General features: G+C 43.3%; 1 protein-coding gene across 5 annotated transcripts in view; it reads left to right on the forward strand.

Moving 5' to 3' along the window:
• LOC133464041 (slit homolog 1 protein-like) overlaps positions 1-20,822 on the forward strand; it is a 94,466-nt gene that overhangs the window by 36,195 nt on the left and 37,449 nt on the right. For all 5 annotated transcript variants that reach the window (XM_061745981.1, XM_061745983.1, XM_061745982.1 and 2 more), the window contains exons 5-8: positions 16,132-16,203; positions 16,765-16,836; positions 17,860-17,931; positions 18,698-18,861. In XM_061745981.1, coding sequence (XP_061601965.1) covers positions 16,132-16,203; positions 16,765-16,836; positions 17,860-17,931; positions 18,698-18,861 — 380 coding nt within the window. The remainder of the gene's footprint in view (positions 1-16,131; positions 16,204-16,764; positions 16,837-17,859; positions 17,932-18,697; positions 18,862-20,822) is intronic.

A 20,822-nucleotide genomic window follows, 5' to 3' on the forward strand; every position in this document is an offset into this window, starting at 1 on the left:
TGGGCAAATTCGAACTGGAGGAAGCGGTGGGGCAGAGAGAGGTTTTACCCCCGGTATCCCCCTGCAGGCCCGGGCACGACAGAAGTCTCGAGTTTTGTAACCAAACAGTGTGTGGCGCTGACTCATAGTTCCTGTGTTTGCTCTGCGGGCTGTCCTAACATATCATTACTGCTCAGAGGAAAGGCAAGCTTGGCCTCTGGAGAGACGGCTGCCGTCTTTCCAGACAAAACCTGACCTTTTAAATTCTCCCACTGGTAAAATGAAGCCGTGCCATCCTCAGTGGGCTGCGAGTGCAAACGACTGCTCGTAACGGCGAGAAAGAGCGATTCATGGGTGTCAAGGAGAGGGCAGTAGACGCACTGAGGATTCCCACAGTTTTATTGTTTTTGGAAGATTTTCAAACATCTAATTTCTAGGCAACTGAAGCAAAGGTCAAAACAGAGGAAGGAAGAACAACAGACTTGAGGGAGATGGAGAGAGAGAGGGGGGAAGATGGGTTGATGGTAGGGGATACGGCAACGGAATGCTGCAGTGGTTTTAATTACAGGCACAGGAATAGGCTTTTTAAATATTTAGAGTACAGATGATCTCTCTGGCTGGATATGTTTTTGTGTATGAGGCTTTGTGTTTGCACATGTGTTTGTGTGTATACATGTGCATATTTACGTGGATGTGTGGGAGGATTACGTCTGCATCCATGCATGTTACATGCAGTGCCATATTTGTGTTAAAGTGGAAAAAAAACAAAGGCAGCATAGTTTTCAGATGTTTTTTTGTTAGTTCTAAGTTTTAAAGCGATCATCGTAGTGAAAGCAAGGATCTGTTTCATCACCTTGACTAAACAAGGCTGAGAAGAGGAAGTGTGTAACACTAAATGTCAGAGATTGGCACCTTATACCAGGTCAGTTTTACTCTTTTATCTATAACAGATATCATGTGAATATGCTAGATGTGTTGGCAGGAATTGGATAATTTTATGTTTCTGTTTGCAGTGTGCTTGTAGTCTGAGTAATGACCAATGGGGAAAGGAGAGAAAAATATGCAGATTTAGTCAAAATACCTGCTAGAAATCATCAGCTATACACTGAGGTCAACATAACTTTCCTCAAGCGTATTTATTTTCTATCTAATATTCTATGTATCTGCATTACAGAACGAGCAGCGGCCTTACAAAGAAACCCTAAATGTTTTTCTGCACAACATGTACTATGGAAGTAAAAATGTTTATTTAGGCGGAAAATGTTTCACAAAAGAAACCCAAAACTGATTATTTTAACTATTTTAACAGCCTTATCTACCAGACAGATTGCAACAGACTTCACTCAATCCAGCAAGTCGAATGTGATGTGGTGGAAGATAAACAGGACTCAGAAGAATGAGCTCATATCCAAGAAGTTGTTTCGAGGCACTAAGAGCCAGATCTTGACAATGTGGGTCATGTTGTGATAGACAAGCCTGAACTACTCTCAAGGATTTGACTCGGGCTCGCCTGCATCTGTCTGACTGACGTTAGGGTGCAAAAACATGCAGGGGCTGTAATTCTCCTAATCATTAACAGGGACCTGCAGGATGTAAAGAGATGTGACTGCTGTCTGTGAGCACTAAGCCACAGGAAGACGGGATGCAAGGGGAGTTAAGTGGAGCCATATCCTCCTTGCTTTTCTTGTTAAATGGGTGCTATCACGGGCGAACGTTCTCTCCGTCTCTCGCTGTATTGTGTGTTTATTCAAAGTGAGCCAAGGCGCGTCCAGACTCAGAATGGTAAATGGGCTGTAATTTTGAGCCAGCGCCGCGTTCTGCAGCCTCACATTGATCTGTCATTGACAAAGTTAACGAGCGTGGACATGAGGCGCGGAGGCTCGCCACAAAGACATCAAAGTGCCGCTGCAACGGCTGGCCTGCTGTGAGACGGGCCTTCAGGCAGACACCAAGGCTGTCTCGACCCCTGACACCCCGGGACGAGAGAGGGATGAGGGGACGACATGGAGGTGGGCAGGCTCTTGGCACCATGTGCAAAAAGTTTGAACGTCTCCATCCCTCTCTCCTTCTCCTCTCTCTCACCCACACAAAAGCACCATTTTTTTTGGCGTACCTTAGGTTTGTGTTTATGGTTCCAAACAACTCAATTTTCACTTTTACACTTTTCAAACACAAGTGCAACTCAAATTGCTTTACAAAACTTTCAAGGACCAAGGACTTAAAGTTTAATAACAGATATTAAAGTAAAGCAGGAAATAAAGAAGATGGCAGTAGAGAACAGTGTGAATGGTCAACACATTAAAGCCAATACAACAGAAGAAAATCACTAAGTTGAAAACTTGAATTCGTGCAAACGGGCAGCTGGTTCCGCAGGAGAGGACTCTGAAAACCAAACAGGTTAAACCGATGAACCGTTGAGCAGCAAACAGGCTTCTCTCTCCCTCTGCTCACCTCCCGCTGCTTGTGGACCTGCCGGCTGTACACACGAGCACGTGCACACAAGCACAAAAGTCTTGCTACTTGGTAACCTGCTGGCTCTCTGCCTTTCCATTTCTTTCTTTCAGCGGCAAGTAAAAGGAGAGAAAAGGCAAAACCCGAGAACAAATATTAGCCTTTGCAGACAAAAGCCTTCCAAATGAGAATTTCAATCTCGTTCGCTCATATTTAAAGTCCCATCTCCCCCCTCTGTCACCTCCTCGGATCACACTACCTCTCCTCTCATTATCTACCAAGGTCTCTCTTTGTGTCTCAGAGCGATGCATCTCTGCTGTTTCCAACATCTTTTAAACCCAACTTGTAATGGCAGAATGCATCCTTGTATTGGTGTAAGGCTTCAAATTATCATTGAAATGAATGACTCAGTATAGTAAGAAATTAACTTGTGCAGTTAAAATCAACACATAACGTACCTGAGACCAGCAGGGCTGCAGAAGAAGCAGCGAGCATATGCATGGAAGTTTTAACTTGTTTAAATATACTACATGAGCTCCATCATTTAGATTTTAACAGCACCTTTTGCAGTTAGGCCATAAAATCGCATAATGAAACCTACTTTCATCAGTTTTTTTATCGTAAAGCCGCAGTTGACAATACCACAACATTTTATTTGTTTGAATGATAACCTTGAACACAGATGATCTAAGCTGCAGCTTTTTAAAAAAACTACATCCACTTTGTTTTGCTAATTTATTTGACTCGAATGCTGCCTCGTGTCCTCTCTAACACTCTTTGTTCTGCAGAATAAAATCACTGATCCAGCTGTCTAAAAATAGTAAATGAATAATTCAAGCTGAACGTTAAAACAAGTAAGGCAGCTCAGAAATTTATTCATTGACCGATTTGCTCAGATTTTAGGAAGCATCATCCTCTTCCAGCTTTTTTCGTATTTCTCCTCCCATTTGGGGTCTTTGTCCCTCCCTTTTGCCTCTGGGGGTTCAGATGTCATCCTCATCCTTGTCAGAGGAGTCTAATGGATCGGTCACGCTCAGGGCCCTCCCACCCTGACTCGCAGAGCTGGGGTGAAAGGTCATGGCTAGAGTGAGATAGGAACTGCAGGGTGACGATGTCCGCTTTGCTGTTCCCAGCCGTTTACACGTCTGCAACGCACCATTTATGCTCACACGCATTATTTCTCGGGTGAAAACATTATGCGTGTGAGCATAAATATACTAAAACAAGCATATTTTACTTTGAGTATATTTTTTCAGCACAGAGAAGAAAAAATAGACTTAAGAAAGCAAATAGGGGAAGTTCAGCAGCAGGATGTATCAGTGCCAGGTAACCATACAAACATTATACACATGCACACACACACTCCCCGTGTCTGGCGTATCCATCACGGCCTCTCGGGCCTCCCGTTCTTTCCAGAGGTCAGAGTTGAAAGTGGTAGAGAAGACACCTACACAGACACAGATCATGTGTGAATATGCGTGTGTGTGTAAGGGGGTCACAGATGTGTGCACATGCAGCCTCTGTTTTGATTAGCTCTATACCAGCACGGTGATCTACTGCCATCTCAAGAAACAGAAACCAAATGTACGTCTGGAAACAAGACAAGGCAACACACATGATGATGTATGGCTTGAAGTTCTGAGGGTCAGCAGCATTTTTCTCCAAACAGTTGATGGACTTTCTTGTGGTTTTTCTGTAGTTGCAGGATTTTCTTTAACACTGAAGTTTTTCCATGCCACAGATATGGTATGGGGGAATCGGAGCAGTCATCATTAATGCAGAGCACATTTCCCTCCTGTTGTTGCTAATTTCTTTTATTCCCTATTTGAACCAGTTCACTTTATATTGCCTATTGTGTCCTGCGCTGCATCTTTATTATCCTTTGTCCCCCCTCCACCCCTCTCACTCCGACTTCTTTCCTGGGTGGTGAGTTTTAATTTCATGCCCCCTGCTCTGGCAGTTGGTCCTTTAGTGAGTGCCAGACCAGCTTTGTGACACACAGACTCTTCGGGGCTAACGCATACACCAGCAAGTATGCTTGCATCAGCATATACAGTGTGCCAAACTTCAGGCGATGAAGTTGCTCGGAAGAACGCAGGAAGACAAATGCTGTCAGACGCGATTACACAAGAACACCCAGTGGCATGTTAGCTCAACCAACGGAAATGGCTTGACTCCATGTTCATACAAATGGAGCACAGTGGTACTGTATTCACACCTATTCATCATAGCCACGTTTGTGTCAGTAATTCATCTAAAGGTATCGGCCTCATCTGGCCAGTGACAGTATGCTAACTGTGCTGGCATGCGTTCATTACTCAAGCAGATGATCCTCAGCCCTGGGGAATAATCAGTCATTAGTCTAACGCTTGTGGATGATGGCACATGTGCTTCAGTCTCCATTGTTTTGGACTCTGTCAGAAAAAGGAAAGAAACTCTTTCATTTATTCAAAGAAATATGTGTGTGTGGGTGTGTAATAAAGGAAAAAAGAAACATGCCAGTGGCAGCACCTCTGCAAGGGTTCATTAAACCTGGAAGCATGTCTGGCCTCATCTTTTTAGCAATGCAGATTTGCTGCTTTGGGAGAGTCACTTATTAATGAATACAACTCAAGGCCATGTGGTGTTTCAGAAATATTTGAAGGAAAGCCAGAGGGTAATATCTTAAATCAAATTAATTAAACAGGCAGGTACGATTAGATTATTGAAATTTCTGTATTATGGGGAAAGTCTGTCAAATCGTGAACGTGGACTACTCCTAACTTTTTTAGTTTTCAGCCAAATTCAAAAGGGTGCATGATTTTTGTTTATGCAAAAGAAAAAAAAATGTTATATTAATAAAAAAAGTAATTGCAGATCATTATTTCACATGTGGTTAAACTGGATAAAACACAATCTGCACTGTGAAGGATTTTTACTGGAACAACCACTGAGAGCTGCAATAAATCTGTGATGAAAAACTTTCATCATGTTGTCGCTCATCGTAAATCATTTTAATCCACGAGCAAAATTGTTGTCTTTGTCCGTCAGAGTGTGGTGGTTGAAAAGTTTGCTTCACTTATTCCCTAAGTCCCACTGTATCAGGGCCGTCAGTGTGGGAGGATGAGGGTATTGAAGAGCAGCGTGGCGGACAGAGTAAACATCCAGGCTGCCACGACGGCCATTGTTGAGAGCTTTTTCTCAACACGGCTCCCACCCACTGCAGCACAGCTGGGACCCTCTCCATTGTCCCCCCTTTCTTTTGCCAGCCTCAGCCACATCCTCACAAAGAGATCACACGCATGGAAATCCACACACACACACACACACACACACACACACACACACACACACACACACACACACACACACACACACACACACACACACACACACACACACACACACACACACACACACACACACACACACACACACACACACTACCAATAAGGATTAGTCGCAATTCCAGTTACCTTTTTGTCTCCTAGCAACCAACATGTCTACAATTCCTGGCCTTCCACCTTTAGCTTGGTCTAAGAAACCATCCTTACACAAGATTAGATACTTAATGGAAGTGGTTTTCCACTTGCCTCCTCTGTGGATGTGATAAAGTATCCGGTAGTTGGTGCTTGTAGAATTACATTCTTTATAAAGGGAAGTTTGTCTTTTTATAAGGATTCCAGATTCCAGATCCATGCAAACCTGCAAATATGTCAGCATTGATACACGCATGTTAAATGCAATGCAAAAGATTGGAAGCCGTTGTATCTCACTTTTATTGTTTCAAAATGACATCAATGGAAAAGGGTGTGACGATCAAGTCTAATCCCGGCACTGACATCTATATCTGTGCTTGTTTTGGAGTTGTTGCATCTACATCACATCAAAAGGCTTTAACTTGCTGCACGTGCATCTCCTCTTGCTACTGTCCACAGACATTTTGGTCTGCAGAGTATGAGGGCCATGTTTTTCAAATTTCTGAATTCAAATGCTTTGATGACATCAGTGTTTGTTGTGTCTTTGCGCGTGACTCTTCCATGAAGGTGATGTTTGTGCAGGTAGAGTTCAGACTCAGCTAAATCTTACTGCAGGTCGTTCACAGTCAGATTATGGATTTAAATTGTATTTCTCGTTCTAACAAACTGTTTTTCTGATCGCCGAGCCTCAGTTTGAATAAAAGGCTGACAAATACTTTGCTATCTTCTTATTTTCCTCTACTGTTTTATAAGCATCGTTGGATTTTCGGTGTCTGGTCAGCTGCTTAGAGGCATTGATGGCTGCTAATTGTTTGGAGAGCTTTCTTTCTTTTTGTCACTCTAAGATGTTTAAAAAAGACGATTCATCTTTCACTCATTTAACTTTTCACAGTAATGGAAATTTGGAAGGTGCCCAAACATTTGCATGTCACTGTTCATTCTAGAGACAAAATGTATTTAATGAAAGCAGGACTTTGAGGACATTTTGAATGTGTGTCATCAATATTTGAAAGCCACAGCGGCCATTCAGGAAAAGTCATTAAATAGAAAATCACTGAAACCAGCTCAAACTGAAATAATGATTCTGAGCCACAGTTCTGGGCTCATCTGAGGCCAAAGTGAAATGAAAACATAGTTGCATAGAACTTGAGTGCATATTATTGGTTTGTCGCTGCTGACGTCCAGAAAGCCTCATAATACCCATGAAAGATCTCTATATTCTCAAAAGACAGCTTTTAAATCACATTCATATGTGCCTTTACTGCTCCTTAACACGCACACTCACCTGCCACAGGTAGGAAGTTCCTCCCCCTCAATCTTTTCACACAAGCGCACAACGTCGCTGGCCAGTGGTTAACCTTTACCTCATTACTTATGTAACAGGCTGTCTGGAACAAGCGGTCTGGAACAAGTCTCGATGAACAGATGGAGATCAGAACTCTGATGCACTTGAGCGGATACAGTGAATAACAACGCTGAGACAAAGTCTGTAGTTCTCGCTCAGTTTCTAAGGCTGTACATGGTCTCAAAAGTGTTCTCTTTCTCTTTCTGTCACTGCAAACATGTATAAAACACTTTGATGAGGGCCGTACACACACACGGCTGCATCACAGGATTGGCTCATCTTCCAGCTGTTGTCTTTTTACAGACGAGATCAAATCATGTGTTACTTGGCTGAATGTGATTACCTCCAGTTGATAGTATGTAAACCCGTCTACAGCATCCTTCAAAGAGAACATTTTGAGTTGTTTACATCAGATTTTATTCTGGACTGTATGGTTTTTATTTTGAAGCGCTCATACTCGCATTCTTCCCTTTGTAGAAACAACAGAGGTTTGTGAGTCGCAACAAGCCTGAGACTGCAGTTGAAGCTGCTCTCATTAGTGTCACTTGCGCCGCTGCTGGCCCTCAGTAGGCGCTTATTTTAGTCCCTGCACACACATCTCCTTTAGTAACATCCCCTGCAAAACCCTTTTTTCAATCTTCTTTGCCTTATTTACTGTCACAAACTAAATCCCAGCTCAAACAATTTGTCAGCCGATTTCACAAAGAAAATATATCGGCTACAATTTTCATGAGATGAAAATGTTTTAGCTTTGGATGTGGCTCAGACTAAAGTTCTGCCAGCTTAGTAAAAGACTTGTTTTCCGTGTGTTTAAACTTTGTAGTCTGAGCCGTTAATCAGTGGCAGTTTTTCACAGAAGAAAAAATGTAAACATGATTATTGCACTTTTGAACGTTGCAAGGCGTCATCCCCGAGGCAAACATCCTGTTGTTCTCTTACGCCGCAAAGTAAATGACAGAAAGGGAAAAGTTACTCTGAGAAATATAATTAAAGTTCAACATCAGGTCCCCTGATAACGTGTGAAACATTCGCACAGTGTTGCAGGGGAGCTATCAGCAGATGAAAGTCTGGTAATTAATTAACTCCAACCCTGAAGGAACTTATGATAATACTCAACGCGCAACTCTAATTCCACCTTCACACTGATGCGCACCAGCTGTTCTTGTCTTCCATTATTGTGTATTTTATTAATCACCGACTGCAGAAGTATTGCAGACAAGACGCCTGACTTACTTCAGATTACATTGCTATCTCTCTGCCTTAAGCTGTTCAGCGCGTGTAGGAGTAGAAGCGACATGTATTTCCAGGCTATGTGCACGCATGCCTCGCAGGCTGTGTTTGTGTGCATGCTCGTGCGTTCTGTTGAACATAAGGTGATATATGCTCGGGGGTGGGGTGGGGGGGGATTGTTGACCTGACGTCAGCCTGCACAATGCACTTGTCTCATACATCACAGCGAGCAGGAGGCAGTACCAGGTGACGAGAGGAAGAGTCCACAGTCTCCGTCTTGTTCCATCATTCCACCTCTCTCCCACTCAGGGCAGTGCGGTGCTGTTGTTCCTGCAGCCACACCATGCATATTCTCTGCATACTTTAGTCAGTGCACTCCCACAGTATGTAAATTTTTGATGGTATAGAAGGAAAATAAAAAGGAAACCGGATAACGCTCTAAAAGAGGTAAATGCATATCCAGCAACGAAATGAGTTGAGAAGAAATCAAAGAGATTTTTATTCTAATGCGTTCGGCTGCGTGTCCTTGACTTTCCCGAGGTGCGCCCCTTTGGGCGGTTCTTAAGTTTAGCTTTCAGAGGGAGAACAGACACGATATGAAGGTGGCTGTTCTGCTCACCTTCCCCCTGGCTTCGTCCTCTCCTTCCCCTTCTTCTCTCCTCTCCTGATACTTCCCATGTGTGGTGGTGACTGTAAATGTTTAAAGCAATGACTGGCTTCACTCTCGCTTTCAGTCACTCTGGAGAATAGAGCAGCGAGCATGCGAGTTCCACAGAGACAGGCAACCCAAAGATGATCTATGCTGAGGTTCTTTCCAGTCGGCATTCATCACATCTCGTCTTCGCATGGAGTCAATTAAGAGTCTTCAAGTGCTCGTTTTGTTTTTTTTTCCCCCTGTTGATTGAAATTGCTCCTGAATGTGTGTCTTTTGTGGCGTTTGTGTGATCTGCTATCAGTCGCCTGTGCTTAGGTGTGGTGGATCTGTCATCACTGTGGCTCAATAACACTGACCTCAGAGCGGTGCTTCCAGGAAAAGCTGTCATCTGATCCCCAGGATCAGATTTCCACTTTCTAGGTAGCTAGCCGTTCACAAAGAGTCATCTTTAACCGGTTTTAGCGAGACCACACAGCATGTGTGTTTGTTAGAGTGATTGTAAGAGACACTGGACAACCACATTTACACTGTTGTCTTTCTAAAGCTCTGCCTCCGTCCCTCTTACTCCTATCCCGACTAAGCGTAAACATTAGTCCAATCTAGCAAAATGATCTCCAGGCTATTCTCGGAGATGGAGATAATGTTTTGGGTCTGGAGAGCAGCCACTGGGTAATGTAGGGAGATAATGGACCTGTTGAAGGGTATGTTCCCTCTTTTCTTCTCCCACTTTTCTGCCGTTGTCCACCAGGTAGACAGCATGATGGATGTACAGGGTTTGGCAGTGTGTCTGTGAAAAGCGGGGCTATCATACACCCCGCCTGTCGGCGATGGTGCCTCCAAGTGTTTGTCATGATCGATGCAGCCCAGCCGGGCTCCATCACTCAGCCCAACTGCCAGTGAAAGGCCTGGACACACTCAGAAACTCAAGTACACATAATGGTAGGAGGAAATTAGGGCGAATCGGGAGCTTGGAAAGAGTATGGATTTGCTTCACGGGTGGCAGCAGAGCACACGGCCAAATGTGCGTCCTCATGTGGGACTTTTAAAACCCACCAAGACACACACATATCATGAATCATTTACATTGAAAGAGGAGATGTGGGCAGCCGTTGAACTAGCTCTGTCTTGATTCTCTGTATTCGTCAGTGTATTGGGGGGTCGTTGCATGTGTGTGTCTGTCAACCCTCATGTGGACTTGATAAGTTCCACTGACATTGTGTTTTCTCTTTGTGGTCGTTGAGTGTTTCAGTCTGGGAGCGCTGTGTGCTTCTCGTTGGTTTGAGACTGCAGATGATTAGAGTGGAGTCCATCCATGAAATCCCCTTTAGGTTTCATCAAAAGGAGTCTGTTTGCGGGTGTGTGCGCGTATTATGGGAACGAGAAAAACTGAGAGACAGAGGGTCTTACGATGGGCATATTTTTTAACATGAGAATAAATCACAAACCTTCTTGTTTCCTTCTGGCCTCCTATTTCCTCTTTCAGCTTGCGTAGGAGTGTAAGACTTTGGTCTAGGTGAGCTCTCTGCCACACCAGTTTCTGAGGTCTGTTGGAGATGAGATAATACTCCTTGATGGCTTATTTCCTGGGATCTGTATAAATAAATAGATAGAGTGACACTGAAAAGGACAGATCGAGCGAAGTGAAGAGCAGTTTTATTTAATCGTTGGCTCTTTTGGTTGTTTGTTTTGCATGATGACTCTTTTCAAAGCCTATATTTAGTCAGAGACAAGAGAGAGAGTGGGTTTTTGTGTGCAAGTCTGTTCCTAACGCAGACTGTCTGTTCCTGTCTTTATAAACGTAGCAGTTTCTTATTCCCAGTGCATTAGCTCTCTCCTCCCACTGACCTCCATCCAGCTCTCTCATCCCCTCATCTCATCTCCACCACAAAGGGACTAGAGATGCACCTTTCACCCTCTGTGTGCTTGCATATACTAGTGCAGCCATGCATGGTAATTTATATGAACATGCATGATGAATGTGAGACCTCTAGGACTACGTTTTTGACCTCTAGATGATAATGATGGTAATCACAGTGGTTACAGTGGTGGCTCTTTTGTCAAGATTGCACTGACTCCCATCTTCAGGGTGGCGGGGCGACGGGCAAAGAAGATACAAATGAGAGGAAATTTTACCATTTTGGTGAGAAAGTGAGGCAAAAGTCTTTGAACATGCACAAAGTCTAATAATACAACAGCCTACACGTGCAGGAGGAAAGCAATAGTAAGAGTAAGCTGCCACAAATGTCATTTTCAGCTGAATTTTCCACGTCTTATCACTAGTATGTGCAAACCCAGTGGGTGTGGATGCCCATGTGATATGAATTTATAGTGGTGTCGTGTGCACAGAGATGTTTTCTGACACAGATGTGGATGTATGATAGCATTTCAGAATATTTTCAAGGTTTTGTCTTTTATTTCCCAGGCTACCAAACGTAATCAGTTAAATTAGATTAAATTCAATTGCTGCACAGTTTGAAAAGTTGTAACTGAAATTGTTCTGGTTTGATGTGTTTACTTGAGTTCCTTGCTATTTTATTCTTTGCTGTATTTTGAGGCTTTTGTTGGATCCTTTCCAGCAACTTCTTTCGAAAGGCCTCAGATTAGTGTATGTGGTTGTTTATGTGTGTTTGTCTACTTATGTGTTTTCACCGCGCAGGGAGGAAAAAGGTAGTTAGCATTTAGTGGCAGCGCACTACCATTCTTTTAACAGCTCTCACACACCTCATTAACTCTCTTAATGAGTACGTAATCAGACACATTCCACTTCTGTCTTTCTTTTTCTCTCTCTTTAAATGGAAGAATACAATTAAGAGAATGTCTGAGCATTTCAACAGAATAAACATTTTCTTATCATGCGGTTGACTCAAGAAATCACAAAAAACAAATATTATTTCAAATACACTCACACTAAAATAAATGGACTTAGGGTTGAGACTTACGCACAAGTCCTGCAGAAGAACCTCTTTCAGTGCAGGTTAAATCTAATCAGCTACACTGGAGTTTAGTTTATTGAGTGTGATTGTTCATATCTTTAAATCAGGTTTGTGGACGTATGGAGTGTGACTGATGAAATAAGGGTGAAATGCTGCGTAAGCTGTTTTTAAATCGGATGTCATTGACTTTTAATATACTTCTATCCACTTTTCTGTGGGTTTTTTTCACATTTGAAAGCAAAACTGTTGAGCTTGAGCTTGAGCTCATGGAAAAACAGCTTCAGTTTCCCTCTAGAGCTGTGAAGGCCAAAAAAAAGTCCTAATCTGTTTTAATATTACAGCGTAGTTAACCGGAAAAGTGATGATAGAGACGGTGAGCAGTGGCTGCAAGGCAACGCTGACAGGAAGAATTACATTCACATATTGTTCTGAAGAATACCTTCTTTTTTTTATTACTATTCCCCTGCTCAGCGAAACATTTAAAAGCCACAACACCAGATTAGATCCTTCCCACTGATTTATGATCACATATATCAGCCGATGCTGTCAGACAACTTTGGAGGCACGAAGTGGGAGGTTATGGAGCTTGTAAGATATCAAAGAGGCACTTATAGGTGTTCAAATGGAGGCAAGCACATTTTTAAATGACTCATCCTGAGGCTTTGATTTGATGCAGCCTGCAGCCCAGAGAGTATTTAACCACAAAGCGCTGCCTGACCCTGAACCGCTGCAACGTCCATGGACACTAATACCAATAAAACACAAAATACTATACTAATGTCTTTATGGTGCCCTTTGGATTGGTGCAATCACTATTTTGTATACACAGTAGGCATTTTGTGGGATATTTGTGTGCAGCATTGGTGCATGCACTGAGATAGAGATCGGTGGTTAATGATGGGAATCAGACAGGAACCAGACATTACCTTCAGTGTGTGGTTAATCTTCAGACCAGGCGCCTCGGGCTATGACTGATAACATTGCTAATTATTCCAGATATACTCTGTGTGGGGATTCTTGTTAACAGTAGCTAAGTTTATTGTCAGGGCACTTTACCTTGATTAAATGATACCATTGTTTGAAGTCTTGTGTAAATGAAGCCTGACCGCAGCTCGTCGGGGGCCGCGGCTCCGTCAGCGGGTGCACACCTGGAAACATGTGTGTAACCCCCTTGTTAGGGCAACGATTGGAATGAACTGTGGGTAAAAAAGCCAGGCTGCATTAAGGAACTAACTGGCCACTTGCAGGGGATGTGGTGCATTAAGGTAAATCCATACCAGGTCTAGGCTTTGTGAACACACTCCCTCTCGCTCTCTCAGGCAGGGGTTCACACACCTGTAATGAAAAAAGACTGGCCGGCATGCCCGTGCAGGAAATAAGGAAACAGAGTTATAGCTCTGACATCATTACAGTGCTCTGCGAGATGCTTGGAGGCATGGAGCGGCAGTGGGAGTGAAAGCCACAGTTCGGCCTCAGGATTTTCTTCATAGCATTGTAATGAGTGTACAGGGAGAGTCAGAGCAGCGGTGACTTCTGCAAAACCCTCGTGGTTTCTGTGAATCCTTTGACCCTGAGCAGATCCGTCTCTGACATTACCTCTATCGATGTTTAAGTTTGTCCTGATCCTGCAGTACTTTACGATCTGATGACCCTGAGGTTAGCCAAGTCTAACACTTTGACCTGATTCATAATTTCAGAGTTGTACGCTGGACAGACACTCAGACAGAATGATTTTAGGAAAAAAGCTCTTCGTTTGCTGTTACTCATCATGCTCTCAAGCGTGGTAGTTCGGTTCTGGGTTACTGCACAACTGATTTGCTGTTGTGATACTTGCTGAAGGGCTGTAACATTAGATTTATCGTCAGGCCTCGGTTTTAGAGACCACGGTGGCCAGTGTGCCTATTTGTGGTGAGTTTTCTTGTATAATTGTGTCCCTTTTTGAAGCGCTTTACTGAAAATCAGCATCTTAACTAATCAGAAATGTCAAGTATCCCAGAGCCAGCACAGCTGGGGCTGAGCTTAGAAAATAGCAGTGAGGGGTAACCACAGGGTATGTAAAATACAACATGATGGTCTCCCACAGAAATGTCCTGTTTGCCATTTTAAGAATGTGTAGAAGCAGAAATGTTGCACTGCTAAATTTAATTCTTTTCTGGCTGCCACAGGAGTTAACTGGTCGATAAATTTTTGAAGGACAGAGAAAAGGCTGCAGACCTCAAACCAAGTCCGCTGTAATTATTCTGATAGATGTGAAAGAGGAGCGATACGAGAGGGAGAGAGACATTAAAATAAATGAGAGCTCCAAAATACGCGCCATCATTTTGGGCTTTCATGGCTTTTTTCTTTCTTTGTTTTTCTCCTCAAACACAATCCCAGAATATACCTACTTTTTTTATTTTTTTACCCACTACAACCTCAGTTCTTATTTCAATCAAGCAACTCCATAAATGGGAGTGTATAGATCACACCAGCCAATCCTGTTAGAGCGTGCTAACGGGATTATGAGGGTTTTAGTGTGCAGATTTCACCCTGGAGCTTTCATTTTACAACTTACACACATATCATTGTGCTCAGAGCCTTTTTGTCTTGCCTTTTATTCCAGTCTCTCATCCATGTTTCTATTTCTCATTCAGCTGTCTCTTCTTCCCTGCGTAAAAACTATCCAGGTTTAGGAAAGTTAAAGCATCGTATTGCGCCTCCACTACAAACACACATGTTGGAGTGCACGGAGAAAGGCTTTCTCTCAGATGTCTGGTGAAGTCGGAGATGTCATTAAGAATGAGTCTGCGCTGCAGCACTTTGGCATCTCGGTTTGTGAGTTTGCTGTCGGTGTTTATGATTAGACAGGGTTCAGGGCCAGGTAGTGAACAGAGCTGCTTTGATAAGCGGCACCAGTATATCCAGGGTGCCAGACTGACTCAGCTTTCAACTCTGCGCTCGGGCTGTTTTGCCAAGAGAACAACAAATGAGCTGGAGGGAACATAACTGTTCTTGATCCTGCGTCTGCTAGTTAAGCATCAAGAAGCCGGTTTGATGTTCGGGATATGATCCTGCAAATAACAAACTGGCAGAATGAATGAGTGTAATTGCATAACTTCACGTCTGCCGAGGAAAAGTAATTCAAATCTTTACTAAATAAAACCTCAATTTGCCACCCGACTGAGTATTTTGTTCGGAGAGAACACAAGACACTTTTGTGGGTTTAGAAGAGCAGCCGTGTAAATATCACTCCATAATTATGCTATAGGGTCATTGTCATGCTAATACATGTCCCTCTGTTAATGGAGTACGACTGTAAACATGAGGCAAGACCCAACAGCACTCAGCTCATAACTTGATCTCAACATTTCATGCATGAAATCATGCAAATTTAGTTTTTAAATGTTTTGTATATAATGCAGTTCTCATTCATTTTTGCTGCACCATAAATACAGAACCACCCATTCATTAAAAAGCTGCTGTGGTACTGTAAGTTTCTTCCTCTCTTTTGTGTCCTACTGAAACACAATATGCCAGGGAGTTGTCTGAAGATGATCCACTGGGGACACTAGCGTGTGGTGTTATGTGCATCATGATATTCTATGCTGTAATGCACATGGCAGCAAATAATTAACAGTCATCAAAGTCTTGCTCATAATAATAGTCATGTGCGGTTTAATAGATGCTGGTGATGAGCTTCAACCTCGCTGTGTGTGAGCCTCAAAGCATGAGTGAATACTGGATAATCCAGCCGTCATAAAATAACGGCTCCATTGTGAGTGGCATTCTCCATACGGGGACCACACCTCAGGGTGCTGGCACACACTGAGCAGGGATAAAAAACTGCTCTTAGCTTCCAGTTCTGCACTGATGCTTGTGGTAAAAGAGGGAGTGACACCAAACAGGGAGTAAATTCTTTCTAAGAAGGCTGTTTCAAACCATTGCAAGTGAAAGGTGTGCATAGGAAACTTGTGAAACATGTTTGTGTTGCTTGTGGAGAAGACGTGGCCTGTACTGAAACCCTGCTAAGCTGCACAAACCACGTCAAGCAACCCCCGACATTGAGTTGATCATAACTTATCCCTCCTGCTCTCTTTACAGAGATTTGAGCGAGAACTTCATCCAGTCCATCCCCAGAAAGGCCTTCAGAGGAGCCACGGACATCAAAAATCTGTAAGTTCCTCACTGTTTATCGCAGGGGGGGACACATTTTCTTTGCATAACTTTACTGAAAAAAGCTGATCAAAGAATTTGATTGTAGGTTGGTGAATTGATCTACTAACTCTAAAATAATTCCTAAGTGATGTTAAACTAGTGCTCTCCATCCTCGAGGTACTCAGTATGATTTCTGGATGTTAACGTTTAATCTGGCCAGCTGAATGGCCTTTGATGAGGGTTAAGCATTGTGAGCATATTGGTGTGTGAGTATGATGAGTAAACCAGCTACCTCACACACCCGCTCAGCTCCCCAAAGATGGCTTGGAGCGACTGTGATTTACATTTTCGCCATCGTTTGTGCACCTTCACACATGCTAAGATAGAATTATGAGGCATATCGACGCACGTACAGTAAGCAATCAATAAATTTGACTTCAGCTACTCCTGGGGGGGTTTACGTGAGCTGAGATCGCATTGATTTACCGTAATGCATCAGTGTATTACTTACTGTATCAATGATTCCAACTACTCCAGAGGGAGACGGGAAGATTGTTTATGTGTCTTTGTGATTCACAGCCAGCTGGATAAAAACCACATCAGCTGCATCGAAGACGGAGCCTTCCGAGCTCTGAGAGGCCTGGAAGTATTGTAAGTATCTGGACCAACGCTATCCATCCACCCAAATGCTGTTTGTTCCATTACAGCACTGAGTTAAATTAAGACATTGTTTTTCCCCGCTAATAACCGTAACTAATACGCAGGGCACAGGCCTTGCATAGTGTACCAGAATACGCCCTGTGGGCCTCATGAAGGGGGTCTGCATCATGGAGACCAAGCTCCATTAAGTCACAGTTGACAGCAGCATTCCACTCCATCATATTAACACCCCTCACCCAACGTCTCCTCCACTTCCATCGGCTCGACAGCTAGCCGCTGGTGTGCTATCTGACAAGATCTCCTCTTGTCATCCTGCTCGAAAATCACATCCTGGGGCCCATGGCATGCAGTTTTTGACCAGTTAATCATATGTTGTTGAAGTAGCCTGAGATAATGTGAGGTAACGGCACAAGCTGGGAGAAGAGGGATTTTGACAGCCTTGAATGTTGGAAGACTGTTAAGATTTAGGCAGTGGTGATGCACGCCGCACACACGCACGCACGCACGCACGCACACACACACACACACACACACACACACACACACACACAAAGTAACAAAGCAACGGGCTAGTGATAATGATGTAAGGGCAGTGAGGGTTATTTAGATGGGGTAGATATGTGTGCAATTCATGGGGGAGGAAGGCAGCTTGTGTGGAAAGGGGGAGTAGGTTGAAAAATGGGGAAGGGTTATTAGGCTGATTGAAATGACCCGGTTCTCCTGCTGCAGCTGATGCCCCGGGTTCGATCAGGGTGTGTGTGTGTGTGTGTGTGTATTATCTCCCTATTTCAAGGAGCTGCGCTTGTGTGATTGCATATGTGCGTGCATATTTGCATGCACGACTGGATGGGTGCGTGGGAGGCGCAAGGGCTTCCCATCTGTGTGAAATGATGTGGTGTATTCCCAATGGGCTGCAAAAAGGGAAAGGATAGATTTAAAGAGATGAAGTAGAGAAGGATGTTCTGAACAACTGCGCTGACAACGTGACTGTTTTTCTCTTTTCTTGTCCCGCAGAACGCTGAACAACAACAACATCAGCAGCATCCCCGTCTCCAGCTTTAACCACATGCCCAAACTCCGAACTTTGTGAGTCACAAATATCCCACGCCAGTGGTCTCTAAACGATGTGGAGGTATTCTTTAAAATGAAACGACAGTCCAAGCATTCACGCAGATGTAGCAGGGAAAAGGCAGACTAATCTCAACAGGAGTTGACAGGTTCTGTCATTTGGAGCAGTGCTGGGTGGCAGCCATAACCACCGAACAGCACAGAAGTGTCTTTAGCAATGCCAGGAGCTATTATGTCCTCCATGTAGAGACAACTTCTAGCTTGGATAGCCACAAATAGCCCCAGAATCCTATTGTGTATCGTGATTTCTAAATCTGAAATGGTGCAGGAATTAAAACAATTAGCCCTGCTGCAACTCTGAGCCGTGACTGCATGGCTCTTGCGGTGACATCTCGGGCTTTTTCACTCCCAGGGGGTTGTATTACAGTGCTCGTCTGTTCATATATACACTATGCGTCGGTGCTCGTGGGTTTGCAAGTAAGCATACATGCGCCAGAGGTCCACCACACAACAGCAAGAGTTATTCTGGACAGGGACAGTACTGCAGGAATGCAGTGCTTGGAGTCCTTGGTTTGGAAATGTCATCTTTTTTTACGTTGTACCAGTTACACTCGTCCGTGTAGCATATCATTTAGTGTGTTTTGCCACAGGGATCGGACGTGATGGCTTGCAGAAAAGAGCAGACACTTTTCATGCTATTTTCACCTTCTGCTGATGGTATTGTAAAATAAATCTGTCAGCAGTTTGGTATTAAAATTTGTTGTTTTTGCTTCTTTCTAAACAGCCGACTCCACTCCAACAATCTGAACTGCGACTGTCATCTGTCCTGGTTGGCCCAGTGGCTCAGACAGAGGCCTACAATTGGTCTCTTCACTCAGTGTACAACCCCCACGGAGCTCAGAGGACTCAACGTGGCAGAGATCCAGAAACACGAATTCAGCTGCACAGGTGAGAAGATTCATGCTACACTTGGTAAGACGTTGAATTTCATAATCAGAGATGTTGTTTTGGTAGTTTTGCAGAGCAAACATCACACATTGCATGGCTATTTTAGTCAGATCAATCATATGAAATCATCTGTTATATATTTAACACGCATTATCTGCCCATTCCACTTTTTTTTGTCTGCATGTATTCACCTGGCATCCACATGGGAGCCCCTCTGTCCCACAGACACCTCACAGCCCTCTCTAGCCCGTTGCATGTCCTCGTGCAAGAACCATTGGGATTTTTGTGGCATAAAAGTCAGAGTTTCTCTGTTGAAATATCTGTATCCGGGAGAGAGTTTTGCACATGGGAGTGTCATGGCGTGCGGTGGCTTTATCATATCCGGACAATGGAAAAACAGCATGAGAGCCTTAACTCCCCACAAGGCCATCTCCCTCACAACACCAGCTGCGAGGGGTGTTTGTGTCTCCATTTGTGTGTGTTTGTGTGTCTCTCACTCTCCATGGGTTGTGATTTTTACGCAGCCATACGGCGTGACAGCACAGATCATTAACTATTCATCGCTCAGGGAAAGAGATTCAAAGCGTGGGAGCCTAACGATTCCAGATACGAAAGCTGGAACTGGGAAATTTGCGTTTTTGGTGGGATACAGATATACAGATACAGAAAGTTTAGGTTTTGCATGATGGGCAGCTGCAGTCCACATATATGCGGATAACGTCATGTGAGAACTCTGAAAGTCTCGACAGGGATTTTCTTTCTTTGAGCATGACGAACTATGAACACAAAAGGTGTTGCTCATTCTTCAAATCTGTTTATAAGTAAATTGTTATACACACACGCAAACACTTAGAGCTTATTCCTGAGAGTTACCAGAAGTTGAACTTCCAGTGAACAACTCGTTATTGAATCATAGCACAATTACTTTGTGTGTGACATTCAGCACTGGAGTATGTGGTTGTTCATGTATCCGGTGTGAGACGGGGCCAGGCCACCTGTGGGGGATTTGGGGCAGGGTGGCGTTGTGTTGGAAGAGAGGCAGAAGAGGAAAAATGAATGCATGTTATTTTTTTGTGAGGCAGAAGAATGAAAATTGGAGCATTGTGTTATTCATTGATGCAAAATATGATGAAATCCTGTCTCATTCTCAGCAATGTGACTCACTCACCATCTTTCCCAGCGTTTTTCCTATTAATGAGCAGTGTGACATATCTAAATTTAAAAGCTGTCAACCATCAGTCTCTTTTAAAGATCACATTAAATTGAAACACTGAAAACCTAAATAAACTTTTTTTTATAAATGCACTCACTGTCTTAATTCATGATTCAAAAACAGCAAAAACAGATTTAACTTTTAAATCTGGGTTAAAATTAATTTCAGAAATAACATTCTGAGTGAAAACACTGAAATTGTACTTCCTAATTACTTGGAGCGAGCATGGTGCACGAGCAGCACCTCATTAACTTGATGGGACCAAATGCAGTTTCTGGGCTATTCTGATCACAAAATGATCTTGTTTGATGATTTAAAATCTGGGTGAAATGTTGTTTTTCTCAGCTGCTTTTTGAGTAGCAATTAGTGTAAAAAAGTGTGGGCCTTACACCAAATAGCACTGCCAAAGCATTTTCATTCTAATTACTCCTAATCCCTTGACTCTAGTTTAGATAAGCTACTATGGTTTGTCTTAAAAGGCGCTGCTGTTATTTTATTGAGGGGAAATTAACCACAGCTTCTTAGCTCCAGCAAAAAGTAAGCATAAGTTAGAAAATGCTCGTGCCAATTCAAGGTATATGACAGAAAATGAGTGACTAATGTACTGAATCACTTCCTCCAGGGGCTAATAAATGGAGTAAAAATGTTATGTTTGAAATAAATCGTTTTGAGGATGAATGAAATACTGCTTTTTTAGAGGAAATAGGGGAAGAAATAGGTCTAACAAAAGATGGGCTCAGGCAGATGG

Source organism: Cololabis saira, chromosome 17, assembly GCF_033807715.1.
Source record: "Cololabis saira isolate AMF1-May2022 chromosome 17, fColSai1.1, whole genome shotgun sequence".
NCBI lineage: Eukaryota > Metazoa > Chordata > Actinopteri > Beloniformes > Belonidae > Cololabis > Cololabis saira.